This window comes from Rattus norvegicus, chromosome 1, assembly GCF_021556685.1.
Source record: "Rattus norvegicus strain SHRSP/BbbUtx chromosome 1, alternate assembly SHRSP_T2T, whole genome shotgun sequence".
Classification (NCBI taxonomy): domain Eukaryota; kingdom Metazoa; phylum Chordata; class Mammalia; order Rodentia; family Muridae; genus Rattus; species Rattus norvegicus.
Window position 1 is genome coordinate 253266720 of NC_141534.1, and position 21009 is coordinate 253287728.

General features: G+C 50.3%; 1 protein-coding gene across 1 annotated transcript in view; it reads right to left on the reverse strand.

Annotated features, from left to right (window-relative positions):
• Window positions 1-3628: 3628 nt before the first annotated feature.
• Window positions 3629-21009, reverse strand: part of Tll2 (tolloid-like 2) — a 115911-nt gene continuing 98530 nt past the window's right edge. Inside the window, 8 exon segments of the mRNA NM_001191898.3 lie at window positions 3629-7118; window positions 8629-8879; window positions 11299-11512; window positions 13773-13900; window positions 15180-15305; window positions 17560-17740; window positions 19491-19651; window positions 20324-20449. Of these exon segments, the coding sequence (NP_001178827.1) occupies window positions 6984-7118; window positions 8629-8879; window positions 11299-11512; window positions 13773-13900; window positions 15180-15305; window positions 17560-17740; window positions 19491-19651; window positions 20324-20449 (1322 nt within the window). The 3' untranslated portion in view covers window positions 3629-6983.

The window sequence follows — 21009 nt, forward strand, 5'->3', positions numbered from 1 at the left end:
GCTGGCCAGAGAGCTTGGAGCTCTGTCAGCTGCAGCTCATTAGAAACTGGGTGACGGGGCTAAAGAGGTGGCTCGGCAGTTGAGATCACATACTACCCTTGCAGAGGTCCAGAGTTCGGTTCTAACCATTCCCTTTTGACAACTCACAACAGCCTGTGACTACAGTCCCCAGAGACCCTATATGTTCTTCTGACCTCTCCCGACACAGTTACACTACACAGAGTATGTATGGGGTGTGGGGTGTGGAACAAGAAGACTGAGGGGAACTGCTCCATTCCCCAGCAGTCGGCCATCACACTAAACACACTCCTAACCATGACGTGGGCAACGTGACATCCTTATTAGCACAAGAAATGGCTGCATGAGGTGCTGAGGCTGCTCTGTGTGAGGTGGCACTGTGGCTTCCACAATGAACAGCACACCCAGTAGTCTGTGGCCAGCCTGGGGACAGGTTTGACTTCCAGCTCTCCTGCCTTGCATGAATGCAAGTCTCCTAGAGCTGAGGCTTCTTTCAATAGTTTATGGTTTCTAAACTAAGAGTGAGTGGTAGGGCTAGAGAGACAGTTCAGTCAGTAGTGTGCCTGCCTAGCACTGGGAGGGAGGGGTCAGAGATAGGAGATCACTACGGCCTGTCCCTGGAACTCACTGACCGACTGACCTAGCTGGACTGATGAGCTCCAGACTCATTAAGAGACTCCATCTCAAAACCTAAGGTGCAGAGAGATAGGGGAAGCCATCTCATATTAGCACTGACCTCTAGCCCTCCACATGTGCACACACAGAGAGACACGCACACACGCGCACATGCACACACACACACACGAGCACTGTACACCATGTGTACACAAGCACACAGAAACAGTGAGTGGATAACAAAAAAAAGAATTATAATAATCTGATCAGTTAATAAAAACCACCAAGAGAAGACTGAAAAGAGAGGCAAAGGGAGTTGGGGCACAGAACTGTAGGCGTGGCATGCGTGCTGACTTCTGCTTGGTGTGCACTCAGAATCACAGGCTGGCATGAACACGGGCACAGACTGCACGCTAGCTGTGCACACGAGGCAGTTTGATGTTACATCGGAAGGGACCTGGAATGCCTTCAGTTGGGTGAGCTTTTCATCCCACCTGTATACCTCAATCTGATTGGGGACTTAGAAGAATTCCCAATGCCCAGGCTTTCAGGTTTACCTTGAGATGAGCTGAGTGGGTCAGGGTGCTTTCTGGATGCTGATGAACAGTCGGGAGCACCAGCCACTGCTGTTACCGTCAGTGTGCCAGGCACTGGATCCCTCTACTGAACAAGACCTATATGGCCTCTCTCTGGGGGCTTCCAGTTCCCAAAACAACAGTGAGTGTCTAAACTAAAAATACTGGTATCTAGAAGTCTCGGAGTCAACATAGTGAGACCGAAAGGTCAAGTCACAGTTGCCTCTGTAGAAAGTAAATCCATTTATCCAACCTCCATCTCTTAATCTATAGACTGGACACTTAACCAACGCAACTGTTCCAAGCCAGGCTGCTAAACTTTTTGCAAGACATAGAATCATATAGACGGACCCGAGAACTTTACCATCATTCAAGCAAAGAACCACGTCCTGTGTTCTGTGTCCTGTGTCCTGTGTCCTGTGTCCTGTATCCTGGCTATGGGTGCACAAGACCACTCAGGTCCTTTCTGGCTCTTTTCACAATGTATTTACTGACTCTCCCTCTGATGGGTTCACCATCTCTTCAGAAGAATGGCCGGCACCTTGAGTTGAGTGCTATTTCAGTCTAACCATCTTGTACCAGGCATTATCGCCTGGATGTGGTGGGGCATACAGAGGAGGGTAAAGGGACCAGGCTCTGGGAGACAGTGGGTTGCTCCTGGGGTTTCAACAGCAGGGATTCCTGAACAGCCAGGCCCCTGAGGGTGTACTTAGGAAAATGTGCTCCAAAATGTCTCACCCTTTGCCAACAGATCAAGACTCTGGTTCTTAAAGGAGGAAGTGCTTGGTTTGGGTGAGCCACAAGCCAAGGAGACTGCTTCATGGCATCTCCAGGGCATGTCCCTCCAGAGCTCAGACGTGGGTTTGCAGTGTGCACTTGAAAGTGTTAAGCCAAGGAAATGGGATGCATGAGGTAAACAGTTTCCCCTCCTCTGGAAGCACAGATGCTCCATAATGGATGAGGCAGTTGTGTCCGACAGCCCTACTGCAAATTACAAACATCATACGTCAAAAACCTCCCAACCCTCACAGCTTGGTAATGACAAATATTATAGTGTCGTTTTGCTATCACTCGTGACCGCACGGTGCCATGAGAGGGTATCTTACCACATACTGCTTGCCTAGTCAAAAATGAAAGTTAAAGCATTTGAAAGCATGGATTCTACTGAATGCATATCATTTTTACACCATTGAAAGGCTTTTAATCCCCAAAAACTGTTTAGTCCAACCATTGTAAGTTTGGGGCTTTCCGCATTGGGCCAGAGAAGCATCTCCTTAGGAGCAGCAGAAGGAGCGTTCTTAGTGAGGTTGGGTACTCAAACTCTGATTCTCCAGTCATTTACGCTTTCCAGTATTTACATGGGGACACGCCTTTTTTATTGGATATTTTTTATTTACATTTCAAATGTTATCCCCTTTCCCAGTTTCCTGTCCACAAACCCCGTATCCCATCTCCCCTCCCCCTTCTTCTATTCTAGGAGGGTGTTCCCCCACCCATCCACCCACCCCTTCCCACCTCCCTGCCCTGACATTCCCTTACACTTGGGGATGAGGGAATCCAGCCTTGGCAGGACCAAGGGCTTCCCCTCCCATTGGTGTCCAACAAGGCCATCCTCTGTTACATATGCAGCTGGAGCCATGGGTCCCTCCATATGTACTCTTTGGATGGTGGTTTAGTCCCTGGGAGCTCTGGTTGGATGGTATTGTTGTTCTTATGGGGTGGCAAACCCCTTCGGCTCCTTCAATCCTTTCTCTAACTCCTCCAATGGGGACCCCAAATGCGGACACCCCTAGTCAGACCAATGACTGTCTAAATGCTGGCCCTGTCTAAATGCTAAGTGGCTGCCTAGATTGAGAGAATTCTTTATGCTGAACAACAGGGTAGGTACCTTATATACACATGCTTGTGGTACCTGTCAAGTCCAAGATCAAGGTCCCAGCAATGCTGGTATGATAAGGTCCATGTCTGCTTCAGGGACAGCCATGTTCTGGCTTTACACATGGTGGATGGGGAAAGTGACCCCTCACTTCTCAAAGACTCCCACCACATTGGGGCCAGCGTTTCACTGTATTCCCGTGTGTTGCAAAAAATATTATTGCGGTAGACTTGTTCTGATTTTTCCAAATGTTTCTCTAAAATGTCAGTGGTGGACATTGGAGTTATGGCTCAGGAGTTGAGAGCATTTGCTGCTCTCGAAGAGGATCTGGGTTCAGTTCCCAGGACCCACGTGGTGGCTCACAACTGCCTGTAGTTCCAGTTCCAGAGGATCCTAAGGCTTCTTCTGACCTCTGAGGGTGCTGGGCACACACAGAACGCATATACAAACGTGTAGGCAAAGACGAATGCATATAAACACAAAAAAATTGAATACCTTTTTTTTAAAGGCCAATGCTGTCTGAAGTAGTAACACAAACGCAGAACACAGCACTAAATCCACATTCTTTAATGAAATCATCATTTTTAACAAGAGTTACCATCTCCCCATGTTCTTGCCAACTGACATTTTTACATGAAATGTAAAGTTACTGGAAATAAAAAATACCTTTATATTTATAGATTAACACTTTTCTACTTTAAAAAAAGAGAGACATTTTAGATATTTGGGGTTTTCTGATTGGAACGCCGATCACAATCTGTGAAGCAAACTTTAAAAAACGACTGCAGATGTTAAGGGACCATCTCTTCCCAAACTGCATGAACAATACCAAGGACACTGAAGAGCTATGGGGCCAAACTGACAGCACATTCTTATGTAGATTTGCTGGTTAACCATGACTGTGGAGAGGGAAATACTGAGAAAGATATTTTAGAGAAAGTAGTGAATCAATACACGGCCTGGCTCCAGCTGTTTGGAGAAGTTTTCCACCCTGGGGTGTAGTTTCTGCTAACTTGGAGTATACTAGAATTAGCTCATCCTGGAGTCCCAAGCTACAAATACTTCCTTACGTCACTTGTCCCAGAGGCAGTTCTTGGGTCTTAGAGCTCCATGACACCCCCAGGCCTGGTCCCATAGAAAAGGGATGGTAAGCCAAAGGGCTATCCTCAAGCCCCTCTCTCCAGCCACATCGGACATTTTCAGAAAGGCCACCAAGCAATTGGAAGGACCAGAGTGGGCACCTGGGTCTTTCTGTGGAGTGGACTATTCATGGAAGCCAGTCTGTAGTTCTTTTGCAGGGCCTGTGTCATGTGCAATCCCTGTGGGTGTTGGCTTCCAGAGGAGGGGCCCTCTAACAGCCCTTGTTGAATTGGAGCCTGTCTTCTGGGAATATGTCACTCACAGGCCTAAATGAGAGCTTTCATGACAGCCCTATTGTTGTAAGCTGGCCTCCACTAAAGCTGTGCGCTTCTGAAAACATTCACACTGAAAAGAATTATTTACCAGGGTGACAAATGCTGAAACCAACCCTGACTCTCCCCAGGTCCTATTTTCCATGGAATTTGCCAATCTTGTTTACACTTCTAAGGGTTAAAAATACAGAATTTTCTTTATCTCTGAGGAGATAAAGTGGGATGGGTGACAGATACCTTACGCCTCCTGGTTTCCATTCCGACCTTGACAGACAAGATGAGGCAAAAAATAAAAGCTAATCACACACACACACACACACACACACACACACACACTCACACACACACACTCTCACACACACTCACACACACACATACACACACACACACACACACACACACACACACACACACACACACACCAGAGAAGTGGAATCTATCACAGTGTGCTGATGGGGTAAGAACCACGGCCCAAGCTGTCTCTTTTGCCACATGAAGCTCTCCGAGTGGGTGTGCCAGCAATCAGGACAGGATGGAAGCTGAGCCTTTCAGTTCAGAGCCCAGAGAAGAGAGAAGAGGTCTCGGTTTTGAAGGGAGCGGCATAAGGTGTGGGGCCAGCACCAGAGTCTGACGATAAGCCACAGTCAGTGGGTTGGCACTGTCTCGATGCCCTGATTAAGGCGTTGATAGCTGATCCTTACATACATACATAGATACATACATATATACAGATATATATTAATAATAATAATACTTGTATTTGCTTCTGTTTTAAGAACAAAGACCTCCCATGCATTTCTCTCCCTTTTGTCTCATTCTATTTTTCGCTCCCAACACTCATTCCAGTCGGACGTCATCCTGCGATTGGTATATTGCGGTTTTTTTATTTTTTAAGTAGAACCTTTAGCCTTCACACGTGCTTGTTTTTTTCTTTGTTGCTGTTGTTGTTTTGTTTTTGGTTTTTTTTTTTTTTTTTGGTTCTTTTTTTTTTTCCGGAGCTGGGGTTCGAACCCAGGGCCTTGCGCTTCCTAGGCAAGCGCTCTACCACTGAGCTAAATCCCCAACCCCCACACGTGCTTGGTTTAAAGTGACAGTCCATCCCATAGGATTCTGGTGCTCGGAAGCTACTCTAACTGTAACAGTCTCCTGTGCCTCCCTGGGTTCACCACCAACCCAACAGGACCTGCGGTTGTGTAAACATTGTTTTAAAAGTTCTCCGACATACATGCTCTTAGAAAGCTAACATACCACAGCGTTTAGCTCATAATGCCCAGAGATGCCTTAATGAAATGCCATTCAAAACTACCTCACTGTTTCAGTTATACCTTGAGGTGCTCAAGTTATGTAAACGTCACCCTCAACACTTCTCTAGAGCAAGTGCCAGGGTGTTGAGAGTTCCGAGTGCAAGTGGATGGCTGGGTCCCAGTTAACCCCAGCAGGGTTACCAATGCACTCTAACCTGCCTGGTTCCATGTGTGCCACAAGACCGACTTGTTCCAGAGGTGATAGCTCTCACGTAACATGGAATTACTAGTTTTCTCGTAGTGAGACCTGGATTGGTCCTGAGGTGACTTGGCGCGTCTCCGTCTCACAGATGCTGTTTGAACTGGCCGTCCAGGGGCTGAGGCTCCCTAGACCAGGCACCTTCACAGATGGAGGTCCTGGAAGCCAGTGGGAACCCCATCACGGGTGACATCTTCTAAGCCTCTGAGAGGAGGAGTACTGGGCAAAGCCATGTGCCATCTCAGCAACCTGGAGGGGCTAACTGGCGAGTGTCCTCCTAGGGCCAACCGTGAATTCTCCTTTCTGAATGGGGGCTGATGATAAGGGGTGCCCCCGAGGAGATAAGGACAGGCAGTGACAGAGGAAAATGCTCAAGGTCTTCCAACGCCATTAGGTGGTTCCCAGGTTGAGCCTCCTCTCTGTGCCCTGGGATGCTACTTAACTCTTGTGTCCACATTCTCAGGTTTCCTGATTGTCTGACTCTGATAGAGCTTCATAAAAGTGTTCAGCAACTCCTGTAGGTACCGACGTAGCCCTTGCCAAGCTTTAATCCTCCATGCCCAGTACTGTCAGAAGGCAGCCAAGTCACCAGCGCGAGCTCATGTCACCTAGGGAAGCCAGTCTGCAGTTGAGAAAGAGGCAGCCTTTTGCCTCAGGCTGGCCCTTTGCCCCAGGCTGGCCTTTTGCCCCATAGGAGCAAAGCTTGAAAACAAATGTGAAGAGTCCCGTCTTGTGGATCCCTAACTCCAAACTTCGCCCTCCTCCAAAAGCTGGAATTGATAGCGCCACAGCCAGAACCAACGGAACCAATGGGCCCCTCTTCCTCCCCTGCATTGGCCAAAGGCATGTACTGTCATCCAGATAGACAGTTTCAAGATTGTAGTGTGAGTTTTCGTAGTGAAGAAAAGTACTGTACACTGAGGGCTGCTCATTCGCGAGTGTTTAAAACATCCTTAGTCTCCCCGTCTCTCCAGAACTGAGGTGCTACTTCCTCATGTGCAAGGCATCTTGGAACTTGGTGCTGGTGTATCGGGCGTGAAAGCCTTTCTTGTTGATGGTGTCGTCCGTGTGGAAGTGAATCATCAGTGAGTCTCCTGCAGAGTAGATTTCCTCTAACGGCTGAGGGGAAGAGAAAGGAAAAGCTGGGTTTTAGGTCACTTGGTTACTGCTGGAATTCAGAGGAGGGTGTGCTGTGTCTAAGGCTGGCCACAGCAGCCATGAGGTCACCAGATGCTCTGACAGGCACCCAGACAGGCACCCAGACATGCTCCTGCTCAAAGGAAGACTCCCTGGGCCCTGCTTTTATAAACCTGAGCCTAGACACACAGCACACACAGCATCTATCCTACGTCAGGGCACAGGCAGACCAGGCACTGTGCTGACCACATCCAGATCTCATGCAATGCAAACCCCACAAGCATGAGATGAGGCGGGTGCTAGCTCCACTATGCACATGCCTTTAAGGCATCAAGATCACATCGGGCAACAGGACCCACACTTGGGTCTTACTGATTGTGAAAGATTGGATCTCCTGCTCTGTGATTTTTAACACTGTGATGTGTCTGCCAGGAAACAGGGGGAAACGACCATTGTCCAGGTCTACATTCTGTCACGGCCTATAAGTGGGTGGAGTTGCTGCATTTGTCAGGCGGCTTCTGCCAGGTCGTCTGCAAGGCCAGATGCCAAGGCCACTGTCTGCCAGATCCCTGGTATGCCTAATAGGGTTTCCCACTAATTATGATCTCTAAGGGCTCCTTTGGTGGTTTTTTCTTTGGGGGAGGACAAAGAAAGACAGAAGGATAACCGTTCAAAGACATGAATACTAGTCTGGATGTCTGTGTCGCACTAAGAGCAGTGGCGACTCCAAGACAATTTGCATATGCCCAGGCATTAGCAAAGAAACGTGCGTGTTCAGCAAAGACAATGGATGAAGCCCAGGGCAGATGGTGACTAGTGTGGTGGGACTAGAGAGTAGCCAGGACATTGGTCTCACCGGTTCCTATATGCCCACTGAGCACAAACTGTATGTCCACCCTGAGCCAGGTACTGGGGTTATAGTGAGCCCAGGAAGTGGGCAATAGAGAGGAAGATAATGACCTTATGTTTATGCCAGGAATAATTTGTAATATCAGAGACTCTGGTTTTGCTTAGAATAAGAATTGTGGATAAGCCAGGTTCTGGCGCACGCCTTTAATCCCAGCACTTGGGAGGGAGAGGCGGGTGGATCTCTGTGAGTGTAAGACCAGCCTGGGCTACAGAGTGAGTTCCAAGACAGCCAGGGCTACACGGAGAAACTTTGTCTTGAAAAACAAGAAAAAGAAGAACTGTAAAGATTGGGAATGTGTACAAATACAACGAATTCATAAAGCCCAGATAAAAATTAAGGGGAGTACTCTTTTGAAAAACAGGGACAAAGGCAAAAATAATCAAGTCCTCCTCGATAATGATATTGCCCTTCGTGCGACTGGAAGACTCCTGGCTGCCTCCCAGCCTGTCTCTGGGGATCCCTTTTCCTCTCTGCCCCAGTAAAACAGGCTCCTTGGCTCACAGTGGCGGGACTAGCTAGGACTCCAGCTCAGGTATGACTCTTTGTGCGTCCGGAGGTAGCCTGGACATCTCTCAGACTCACCCCTGAGCCACAGAAGCGGCCAAGCCTGGGTGCTGAGCTGTCGTACCCATCATAGGCCTCCAAGTAGTCATAGCCACAGTCAGCTTCCTCCTCCACTTCAAAGGTCCGGAATACCAGCTCCACGCCATAACCGTCTTCCGCGACTATCACCCAGTCACAGTGGGCCTGGCTCGGGTAGTTGTTGTCCCCAAACTGGGCATGAGAGTAGAGCTCTTTGGTCTGCACTTCAGCCTTCAGTCTGCCTCCACATTCTGCGGCAGAGAGAGAGAACGAAGGCTCACTCTCTCCCTCTGCACCCAAAGTCTGGACATCAGCCCGCTGCTTCCCAACAGCCTCTCCACAGTCTGTTGGGTGCCTTGCAGAGGGCAATAGGCAATCTCACCATACTACTGTATGAGGGGTAAGCAGAGGCCCGTGGGGGCACAGGGCAGGGTTCCCTGGAACATCCAAACTGGCCCTGACTGGCTGCTGCCCTCTCTCTCCCCACCAATCAGGAGGAGCCAGAGTAGATTGACTTGACTGCAGAGACGTGACTGACCTGACTGCTCCAAGCCTTGGAGTGCCTCGAGCAGAACGGGCTCCCGCTAGCTCCAGAGTATACTGTAATTTGTGGCGTCTGCCAGCAGAGGGCAATAAAAGCGTACAGAACTGCAATGAAGCCTCCAAACAGAAACCTCCACCTCTACTGAAAGGGATTACATTGTGGGGTTGGGAGTGGGGCGAGGTGGGGAAGTGGGATGGGGTGAGGTGGGGAAGTGGGATGGGGTGAGATGGGGAAGTGGGATGGGGTGAGGTGGGAAAGTGGGATGGGGTAGGGTGGGGAGGAGAAGTCGGGGCAGGGGGAGGGATATGGTGCCATTCTTGGTGTGGATTATTGGCAATTTTGGCTCTTAACATCCTATCTGGAGTTGGTGGCCAGGGTGGTTCCAGCACTGCCCAACTTGAGTCCTTATTCCTGTCTTTACTCTGGCTATAGTCTCATCACGACTGACCTGACTTTCAACTCATGAGAAGGCAAGATGCCTCCTTCCTACCTGCTGTGCCACCCCAACACCCCTCCACCCCAACACCCTTCCATCCTATCACCCCAGCAGCCCTTCCACCCCTCTACCCCAGCACCCCAGCACCCCTTCACCCCAGCACCCCTCCACCCCACCAGCCCTCCACCCCAACACCTTTCCATCCTAGCATCCCAGCACCCCTTCACCCCAGCACCCCTCCACCCCAGCACTCCAGCACCCCTTCACCCCAGCACCTCTCCACCCCAACACCCCTCTATCCCAACACCCTTCCATTTCAGTACCCCACCATCCCACCACCCCTTCACCCCAGGGACCTGTCACTTTGCAACTGGATTCAACCACTGGCAACATTCAGGTCAGAGGGAAGTTAGGCAACTTGCACCCAGTACTCCCCCACCCCAGGCCTTTTTTCCATTTACCCTCTGGGCTGGGGTGACTACAGCTTTGTGGTTCTCAAACCTTGTCCTGTCCCTTGGGTTGTCCCCACACTCTGCAAGCCCTGCTGTAAATAGTCCCATTATTAAATTCTTCAAATATGTCCCACAGGTGCCCCAACTCCCCAGAGCACCTGTGTTCACCTTACTTTGCTCTGTGTGTACGGAGCTCTGTGTGAATGTGCACGTGTGTAGCATGTGCTTGCGATGTCTGTGGGGCCAGAAGAGGGTATTGGCTCTCCTGAAACTGGAACTGCTGGGTGGGTACTGGGAGTCGACCCAGGTCCTCTGCAAGAGCAGCGAGTGCTCTTAACGACTGAGCCACCTTTCTGACCCAGAGCAGCCAAGTGCTCTTCTGTCTGAAGGGACAAGAAGCCGAAGTCCCTCCTCCGTGACCTTAAACTCTGGTGGAGGAAGCATAGACTCTTCAGAGGCTAGAGAGGGTCTCATGAAGTGTGGGGTGTCTGGCTAAACAGGGAAAGCTAGATCTATTAGACACAGGGACTGTCATTCTGTGAGCTCTGAGCCCTGTTTTCTGCCTCTGGTTTAGGGGAGGGATGGGATGAGGGGAAGGGGGTAATTAAAAAGAATGGCTGTGTCCCACGATCATGACCTCCTGCTCAGCACCACAGACAAAAACTTGAGGTTCTTGGGCAGCCTCTGGCTTTGCCACGATTAAATGCCAGGATCAAAGGGCCCGCACTCCTCCACAGGGCTAAGGCTGAAATGGCAGTGTTCTTCCTTACTGACCTTATATTAACAGTGTGGGTAAGTTAGAAGCACACACATTTTCTTCCAAAGGACCCAGCAGAGCTACTGAATTTCGGAGTCCCAAGAGGGGGAAAATGGCCAGAAAAGGCAACGTTTTCCAGAAGCGGCCCCTCGAGAGTAAAATGGCTGCTCGCTTCCATTCAGTTTTCAGACCTTTGCACTTCATGGGCCAGCAAAATGTCACAGTTTAAAAGGGAGAAACGGAGGAGGGAAAGAGGAAGACAGGGCAGGAAGGGGGACGAAGGCCACACAGCACCAACAAAGCATTGCCTACATGCACTTTTGTCAAGTAAAGACATCAAAGAGAGCTGCCCTTCAGCCTATGGCAGCGGCCCACGCTTCTCTTGACGGGACGTTTCTTTTAATGGGGATGTTTGTGCGCACTACTCCACGGCCCTTCCTGAGCCTGTGAGGGGCTCAGTCTGAAGCCATCGGCCCCGCACCTGTGCTGTGCACAGCCTGGAAACCTTTCCTCTGCACCGAGGCATCTGAGTAAAACCTGAGGAACAGGCTGCTGCCTGTAGCCACCACGGGATCCGGCTTCTTGCTGCCACAGAAGCGGCCGAGGATGGGGGCCGAGCTGTCCGTCCCGTCATACAGTTCCAGGTGGTCGTAGGCGCATTCCTGATGCTGCTCAACCTCAAACTCACTGAATGTCTGCGGAGCGGAGAGCAGAGAGTGAAGCAAGGGTCTGGCATTGAGAAGGGAGGGGGAGGGGAGAGGCACCCAGGGCCTGGAGGTGTCTGTCTATCAGCTTTTCAGGGGCGCCCACCATTGCCATCATGGTTCAAGCCAGCTGCCCAGACTTACTTCTTCTAAAGCTAGAAACCAGCTAGTACTGAGCGCTCAGCTGGCATGGCCAGTGTCCTCACTGGTAGAGCTGGTACGTAAGACCCGTGGCTTCAGAGGTGCTGCCGTTAGCCTGTGCCCACTGCCACACACTTGCAATTCCAGGGGCTCCGAGCAGGGCCATGCTGTTCTGCCATCGTCCTCAAAGAGGCTGACATTTGTTAGGTTTTTTTTTTTTTAATCTATTCCAGTAAATGATGAAAAAATCTCTCACTTAAATTCTAATGAGGTTATGAAGATCTATTATTATCCCAAGTGAGCAGAAGGAGAAACTGAGTCATAGAGACACTAATTGGCTTGCTTAAATCTGCTCAGCTGGAGTAAGAATCGAGCATGCCCCAGAGCCAACTTCTCCAGGCCACACTGTTAACCATAATCAGACTCTGTCGCCTCCTTTCTTCCCGTCCCTCCATCAGAGGCTGTCCCCTCTTGCTGGCCTGAGGAACCGAACAGTTTCTGGCCATATACAGCTCCTTGGGTGCTGGGTAGACGCCTGACTGGCTGACAGCCTGCCTGTGATGTCAGGGCAAGCACAGGGCGAGCATAGGGAGAGCAGGAGTGTTAGGCAAAGGTTCCAATCAAAGGATAAAGTGGGAAGGGGGTCGCTGGTTGTGTTCAGGGAGTCGCTCTACAGTAACAGAAGGCAGAGTTCCGTCCACATGCTCACCAACCATTTTCAAGGGAAATGTCTCTCTTAGACTAATTCTTGGATGCTGACACCTCTGATAGAGAGAGGCTTCCCACATTGCAGGTTTGAGGTCCCACCCTCCAGATAATGCTGTTCTTCATGACTGACCGAGAGGACATTCCAGCAGATGGCAGTCTAGGGCAAAGCTGGCCTTTCGAAGGCAACTAACCCCCTCATCCAGATTCTACTCTGTTCTGAGGGACCCAGGGCAGGAGAAAGCAGTTTCTACATAGGCAGCACACAGCATTTACCAGAGGAGCCCCATGGTTTGGGGTCCCTTCTGTACCCATGATGCCTTGGGAGCCTGTTAATTTACCTTTGTACAGCAGGAAACACCCCAACATTATCATCCACGAATCACCCTGTTTTCCTGCTCTCTTCCTTCTCCCTGCGTTTTCCAGTCTGTCATTCATAAGGTCTGTCTAGCTCATCCCAACAGCCTGAGGGGTGTGTGTGTGTGTGTGTGTGTGTGTGTGTGTGTGTGTGTGTGTGTGTGTCTGTGTGTCTGTGTGTATGCATGTATGTGTGCATGTGTCTGTGAGTGTGCTCCTGTGTGTACCTGTGTATGTTTGTGCATGTGTGAGTGTTCCTGTGCATATCTGTGTGCATATGTGTCCATGAGTGTGCTTCTGTGTATGTTTGTGTGTGAGAGAGTTCCTATGTATGTTTGTGTGTATATGTTTCTTTGAGTGTACATGTGCTTCTGTGTGTATCTGTGTGTCTGCGAGTATTCCTGTATATGTGGGTGTGCTCTGTGTGTGTTGTTTTGTTTTGTTGTTTTTTGTAAATAGTGAAATGTCCTGTGTGAGGCCACGCATCAGATACATGGGTGAGACGCTTCATGATTGCAAGGTAATTGGATTTTTGACTGAAGGAGGAGTTAGCGTGATGTTCCTAATGTTAATTGAAAAAGTTGGAGACTGCAGAGGAGAATGAACAATTGTATTTGTTCTATGTGAGTGATTTGGATAAGAAAAAAAGGTACAGGCTTTGCCTTGTGTGGGAAACTTCTGAAGAGGTTTACAAATTTCTAGAGTGGGAACGGGGACCTGAGGACTTGTGACCTTCCCTCTCAACGTGCCATGTAAATTAAGTCTTCTGTTTTTGTTTTCTTCTTTAAGAGTAAAATGTTCTGTAAGAGATCAGCTCTGGACACAACTGAATCACACACAGCACTGCAGACCTGTGAGCAGTGTTGTTACAGAGCTCTGAGGATGCTCCCTTCGTCCGCTCAGAGCACCCACTGCAAGATTCACAGCATCTCCCCATTTCCCAGCAGGAAAACTGAGACCCAGACATGCTCCAGGCTGGTCATGGAGCAAGGACTTGAACCCAAATCTGCCTAATGCCAAAGTTTATGCTCTTAATGAAGCGACTCACAATTTTCACCCTGTGGCCTGCAGTTGATGAAATGTTCCAGGTACATTCCTTCCGGCTGGGGTATTTGTCAGGCCAGTTGGGGCTCATCAGGGTTCCCTCTGCACTGCTGATCTTGTATGCACAGCCAGCTGGAGGTCAGAAGGGGACACACAGAGGGGTCATTCACTGGAGGCAGCAACACAGAGGAGTCTCAAGGTCCATAGCCAATGTATGGGCACCCAGCCTGCATCTGGGGTGACTTGGCGTTGGCTTTGCTTGAACCGGCTCAGGAGGAGAGACATTTCAATTACTATGACTGTTTCCATGGAGGGTGGCCCTGGGGATGTGGCAGACTTAGCGCCCGGGGGTCAGGTGGAGTTCAGTGAAAGTACAGGACCTACAACGTATGGCATCAAAACCTTTCATGTCCTTGTGTGTAAAAGGAGCTCCAGGCTCATCTGTGTGGGCTAGCGACACATGTAAAAGGCCTAGAGAGGCCACCCATGGTGAATGTTAGCAGAGATCCCATGAGGTCTCTATGCCTTCCCTCCATCAGTCCAGCCAGGTGACCTATTATTAGCCGAGAGTGGTACCACAGCCGGCTTGGTGTTGGCGTTTTGACTTTGTCTTCCTCTGGGGTGAGTGGTTTTTATGCACCCTCTTACTTAATTTTCCCTGTCTCCAAATAAGGAAACGGAAGGAGGTGGTCTTCAGATCTTCCCCATCCTCCCTCTCCCCTACTGCACCCAGGGCAGGAAAAGACCTGGAGCTGTTTATCACAGACACACAAACTCCCTTCACTGGGCAAGGGAAAAGCTCAGGGCAGGCTTCCTCCACAGTGGCAGCATATGCAGAGCCATCTGACTCTGGAAGACCCTCAGCAGACACTAAAGAAGGGAACAATCAAAATTCCCCCTCCTATTTCACGCTCAGTCCTACACGGGGTGCTGTTATGACAAAGACATGGGGCTGGTATTTATTGACACTTAGAATATACAGTAGGGACCAGCCTGTCTCAGACACTTCCTAGGCAGGCTTTAATCCTTATAGAACCCTTAGGAAAGAGGCATGTTTGCCTTGCTTGTCACAGAAGAGGAAACTGCAGCTCAGGGTGTCTAAGCAACTCGTCGTAAGGTTGCACAGCGAGGGAATGGCAGCCATGATTTAGACCCATGTGTGTTCATTCTGAAGCCTACTGGATTAACTGGTCCCTCATGGTGGCCTCCCAAAGAGAACGGCTGTCCCCGAGGAGGGCCACCAGGAGTTACCTTGCTGGAGGGCCACGGGAGTGAAGACTCAGACAGAGATCTCACGGTGCTCTGCAGATGGTGGCTCTCCAGGCCGACTCCCACCCAAGCCTCCCTCGCCCTCCCCCACACCTAGGGAATCGGTGCAGCAGCAGACAGGACCCACCCCACATCGGCTCACCCTCTTTGCAGTCATGTCCGTTCTCGTGCAGCCGGTACCCATTCCTGCATCGGCACAGGTAGCTCCCAAATGTGTTGACACACTCCTGCTGGCAGCCGCCATTGTCTTTGGCACACTCGTCTTTGTCTGCTGGGATCAATGGACTCTCCTGAGAAGAGCTGCCAGCTTGCCGCTGTCCCTCACGGCTCAGAACCTGCTCAAAAGTGGCGTCCTCCAAGGAGCCTCCCAGATCATAGTCCCTTAAAGGGGTGTCCGTCACAGAGGGAGCATCTTTGTTTGGGACGTTTGGGGCATCCATCGTTCTCTTGGGGGTTTTCCGTGTGGCAAAAGCACTTTCACGTATGGAACGTATGTTCTTGTCCTGATTCCCACCCAAACCAAGGAGCTCCCTGGAGGACAGGCTCACATGAGTAACAACAGCAGCAATAATGAAAATGCCCAACATATACTGAACATTTACCACAGGATGGGGCCCTGACACCTCTTATATGTTATTGTTACCTAAGTTAATTCCCACCCAAGCTTAGCAAAGCATATCTGTACCCCCAGTTTACAAGCAAAGAAACAGGCTGAGGCAGCTCAGATGCCTCGTCATTCAGCAAGAAGCATATTATGACCCAAAGGTCTGGACACACACTGTCCCCTGGGTGTGAAGAGGTAAGGCTGGGTCAGTGATTGAGTCTCAGTCGTCTCGGGCCTCCTCAGGATGCTGAGGGGGAAATGAATGGGAATCAAGAAAGCCCTTGGGACAGTGTCTAGCTCCCAGGAAGCGTCCGTTGCTATAATTATAATCACATGTGACCTCCAGTGTTGGCTCTTATCCTGTGATTCCTGACACTCTGGCTGTGTGAACTTTTCCATGATCACCTGCCTTCTGCAGTAAATGAGGTCCGGTCTCCACTCCATCCTCCCCCTGCTTTTACTCCACTCTATGTCCCTTGGTGCCACCTTTTCCTCAGTAATTGCTTGACACTCTAGTTGTGGTGTCCTAGGACAGTTCACACTGTAGCTTCATCCTAGTATTTCATGGGGACAACCAAGACCCCATCCAGAGCTCTTAGATGCAAATTACTGTCGAAGCCCAGTACAGGCCCCTCCTCCTCTTCCCCCTCCTCCTCCTCCTCTTCCCCCTCTTCCTCCTCCTCTTCCTTCTCTTCTTCCTCCTCCTCTTTCTCCTCTTCTTCCTCCTCTTCCTCCTCCTTCTCTTCTTCCTCCTCCTCTTCCTCCTCCTCTTCTTCCTCTTTCTCCTCCTCTTCCTCCTCCTCTTCTTCCTCTTTCTCCTCCTCCTCTTCCTCCTTCTCCTCCTCTTCCTCCTCCTCCTCTTTTCCTAGGTCCTGTTGCTGACATTCATGGGTCCTTCCTACACTCGCACACAGCTTCTCTGCCCCTGGGTTCTGTGTGCAAACATGAAACTGTGCCCTTTATGAGGCCTCGCATCTCCCCTCTGAGGAGATTCCTAACTCTCTCAGCTGATTTGGTTTGATGGCTTTTGTAGGCCTCCTTACTAAGACCTACAGAGAGCTTTACATCCTGTTCCACTGGATCTCAAGCTTCAGCCACTATTCATGGTTCATCATGACTAACCCTGTCTGATCTGGCCCACCTTGGCCTCCTCCCCACCCCAGGCATGGTTTCTGCCAGTCTGGTCTTATCTCAGTCTTTGAGAACACTGAGATCCCCAAGTCCAAGTTCTCCAGACCTTGCTTACTTTCTTTCTAGTCATACTAACTGCACCTCAGCCCTTCAGATCTGGCCCAGATCACGTGCATCAGGCAGAGAGCCTTTCCCCACTACCTCAGGCCTCCTCTCCTCCAAATGCCAGCCCTTGTCAAGCCTGGCCTAAGCTGGGTCTTACTAGAATGTTGTCTTTTTAGCCTTCCAGCCAGGATGAAGCTTATGTAATGTCGGGTGCCATCGAGGCAACCTCTGAGCTGAGGTCTGTGTTGTGTCCTAAAACAAAGCGGAGCTTGCTCACTGAGAGACTGCCTGGCTCGAGAGTCAGAGACAGAACTCTGAGAACCTGTACAACCAACAAATATGGCCCTGCTCCAACTCTGAGCGCTAAGACAGAGATCCAAGCACCCCTCCAAGCAGTTCATACACCAGTGGGATGTGACCGGCAGGACTACCACAGACTTTGTGGTGTCCTTGAATCCTGATTTCCAGCTCACAGAAAACCTAAGAGGGCAAAATTCTTTGTTTTAAGCTGCACTTGATGAGTGAATACTTGTTAGGGTATCCCTAGCAGATGAACTGGGCCACAGTATAAAAGCCACTATCTGGGTGGAGGACGGAGAGGAAGCTGGAGAAGGCAGGGAGGAAGCTGCAGGAACCCAGGGTCCGGGAGCCTTACGGGCCTCTGCAGGCCCGCCCCACCTGCCTGAGAAGAAGTGAGCCCTGAAGCCTCGCTTGGAGACGGTGTTGTCGGACTTGAACTCCACGTGCATGTTGTTGCTCTGAGATGTGATGACCTCCGGGGTCTCGGAGCCACAGAACTTGCCATGAAGCTTGGCATCTGGGGACAGGCCACTGCGCACCTCTACGAAGTCATACTTACAAACCTGTGGAGGAACAGGGACCAGGGCAGGATGCTGCCTCTCATCTATGTATCTCAGGAGCACTGATGTCACCTCCCCCTCTGTGCCCTCTTGCTACCATAGTTGTGGTGTCCTCGGACTCTTGGACTGTAGCTTCACCCCTGTATTTCATGGTGACAGCTAAGACTCCATCCAGAGCTGTTAGAGCACAAACCAGCTGCTCAGTACAGCCCTCTCCGCTCCCTCCTCTCCCCCTGAGTCCTCCTGCTGCTATTCATAGGTCCTCATCATAGAGAGGACTGTGTATTTTATAATTCTGTGAAATACGCCTCCTCTACCCCAAAACTACACCCTTCCCTGTGGGCGAGTGGGCTCAATCATTCTTGAAACTCCAGCCCTCTGGATTGTCACTCTGTCGGTGAGCCCCAGAGGGTGACGGGGATGGCTCTGTGACAGCTGAGGCTCTATGAGGTCCCACTCCTGGCAGCACAAGGCAAGGTCCTTACTTACTTCTCTGCTCATTTATCTCTTGGGCAACCACAAGGCATTGGCTTCAGCAATGGGCCCCTGCTGTTAGGAGGTGGCAAATGAGGGGACAGCATGGGAGGAAATGTCCTCAAACTGTGGCCACCATCCAACTCTATCATAGTGACACGCAGCCAAACCAATGCTCAGAAGGTGAAAGATGTTTGTCTGAAGTCACCTGGCTCGGCAGTGGTAGAGCTGGACCTCGATAGCGTCCACATTACCTCATGTGCCTAGAGTTTACTCTGAAAGCAACTTAAATGCTGAATGCCTGCTCAGTTACTCTCAAATGTGCTTTCAGTTACTTTTTTTTCTCTGAAGAACTCACTTTGGGATTAACTTTGATTTGCTCCAGAGCCTTCCATGCATTGGGCTTTTCCTTTTGCTTGTTTTAATGTTTACAGATGTGTTTTCTTCTCAGTTTTGTGTGTGTGTGTGTGTGTGTGTGTGTGTGTGTGTGTGTGTATGCATGTGGATATGTGCACATGAGTTTAAATGGTCATGGAGGTCAGGAGACTTATGTGCGGTTGTGAGCCACCCAATAAAGGTGCTTGGAATCGAACTTGGGTCCTCTGTAAGAGACGTACTTCCTCTTAACTGTTCGTCCATCTCTTGAGCCTCCTGTATTGGGATTTTCGGTGTGGACGTCTTTCTTGCTCAGCCAAAGGATTGATGGAGGGGTAAGAGCTAGGCTGTTGCTGTTATTAAAGTGACAGCCCCAGTTGGCCTGTGGCAGAGGTACATGGAGAAGTACATGTAGCCCCAGGGGCTCATGCTATTCCCAGGTGTAGACACGGATGTCACCATTCTGGCTGTGGGCTACTATGTAGTCCTCTTCTTACTTATTGATTGTCACTTCCAAGAGAAAGGAACAGGCTCTTTATAGTTTCCCTGTCTGCTGTTACCCCTCAGAGCCTTTTTTCCCCTTTGCTGGACACTGGCCAACTCCTAGCTCCTCACACTGGGGCTTGGATCTGTTCTGACTTCTCCACCCCCAGCTCCTGCTCCTTTACTCTTGTCCCCCATCTTCCTCGGACTCAGTGAAAAGGCCACATAGCGAAACCGATATGAAGCACGCCCCCTTCTCCACAACCCCCAGTGCTGCCTAGTCTGCACCCCAGCTCTGCCAGGTGTAGCAATTTCACCCAGGCCACCTTGATGCCTGAAGATCCTGTTCTAGCTCTGAGTCACTTCACGACACAGTCACAACCCAGTCACAAGCCACATCAGTTACGGGGCTGAGACGTACGTCATTGCCTTCCAACTCGAATGCTTCGAACTGCAGGGAGATGCGGTACTGCATGGGGGCCACCACCTGCCAGACACAGTTCTTGTTTGTGGGGTACTCCTTCGGCCATCCAGGGCTGGTGATGGTGCCGTTTAGCTTGGTAATAAATCCACCACAGGCCACTGCATGGAGGGAAACAGTTTTAGATTCATCTGTTTTTGGTTCCAAGTGACTGCAATTTCCCCCAAGCATCAGGACGACCTGCTGTCCTTTAGTAATCAGGAAGAAGTTAGACAGTCTGAACTGAGTCAGGCTCTCTTTCTCAAGTGGAACAGTTTCCACTGAGGCAATGAAGGAAGGAGTTGAGTGAATGTCTACTGCCTTTTAAGTGATGACAGCACATTTGGCCTGTCACACAGTAGCTCAGTTGGTGTCTCCACAGGTCTTGAACCAAAGGAGAGTTAGAGATGTCTGCCTCAAGCTCCTCACTGAGCCTGGCTTGTGTGAACATTCATGTAGGTGGGTAGGTGGTCTGAACCCAGGCCGTGTGGGAAATGCTATCAACTGAGCCACACCAGAGTGATCATAGTTCCCTTGTGGTCTTGCCATGACAACCACATGGATGTTACACACCCACAGCAGGTGACAAGCGGCAGCCTCTGTCTCACAGTTTCAAGGGTGGCTGGAACCTGTTATGTTTGTGATTGTCCCCGTTTGCTTCTGCCTCAGAAAAGAAGGCTTCTCCTCTGTGCATTGATATTTTGGAGCCAGCCACCTGCCCATCTCTGTCCCCACTTCTCCTAAAACTTGTCTCCCATTCCCTGTCATTTCAACTTGACAGGTCCGACACCAACCTTCACATGTCTTCTTGTTAGCAGCTAGCTCGTAGCCAGGGTCACAGGCACACGTGTAGCTGCCGAGTGTGTTTACACAGCGCTGCTCACACCCACCATGGTCTGGCCAGGAGCACTCATCCACCTCTGTGGGGAGGGAAGGTGACAGGGCTAAGTTGTCACCAAGAGGTGCAGTCTGTTTCCTCCCTTCCTAGGGCTCTAGGTACATTCCTCTATGACAAGAGCTACTCCTAGTGGTCACCTCCTAAAAACTCCCTTGTCTACACTTAACAGTCACGTGCAGCTACAGTCAAAGGCGGGATCCTGATCACATAAGCAGGGGCATCTAGTTATCCAGAATAGGAAGGACCGGGCCTGGAGAACAGAATTAAGCAAGGTACCCATCTGATATACGTGACTGGTTTTATACATCTCACCACCAGGTTCTACACCAGGGCCTTCACCCTTTCCGTGCCATGGAACTTTGTAGAGGCACTCAGTAGAGGACAATGACAGAGGGATGCACTTCTAGATGAAGATGTACTAGTACCCAGACAGAACCAGAAGTCTGCCAGGAAACACTTTTAAGACGGTACAGAAAACACTGGGCTCTCAGGTTAGCCACCATTCCTGGGAGAAACTGTTGGGAAGGCAGGGAGGAGGCCTGAGGTGAGTAGCCTGAGACATTCAGCAAAGCAGGTGTCCAG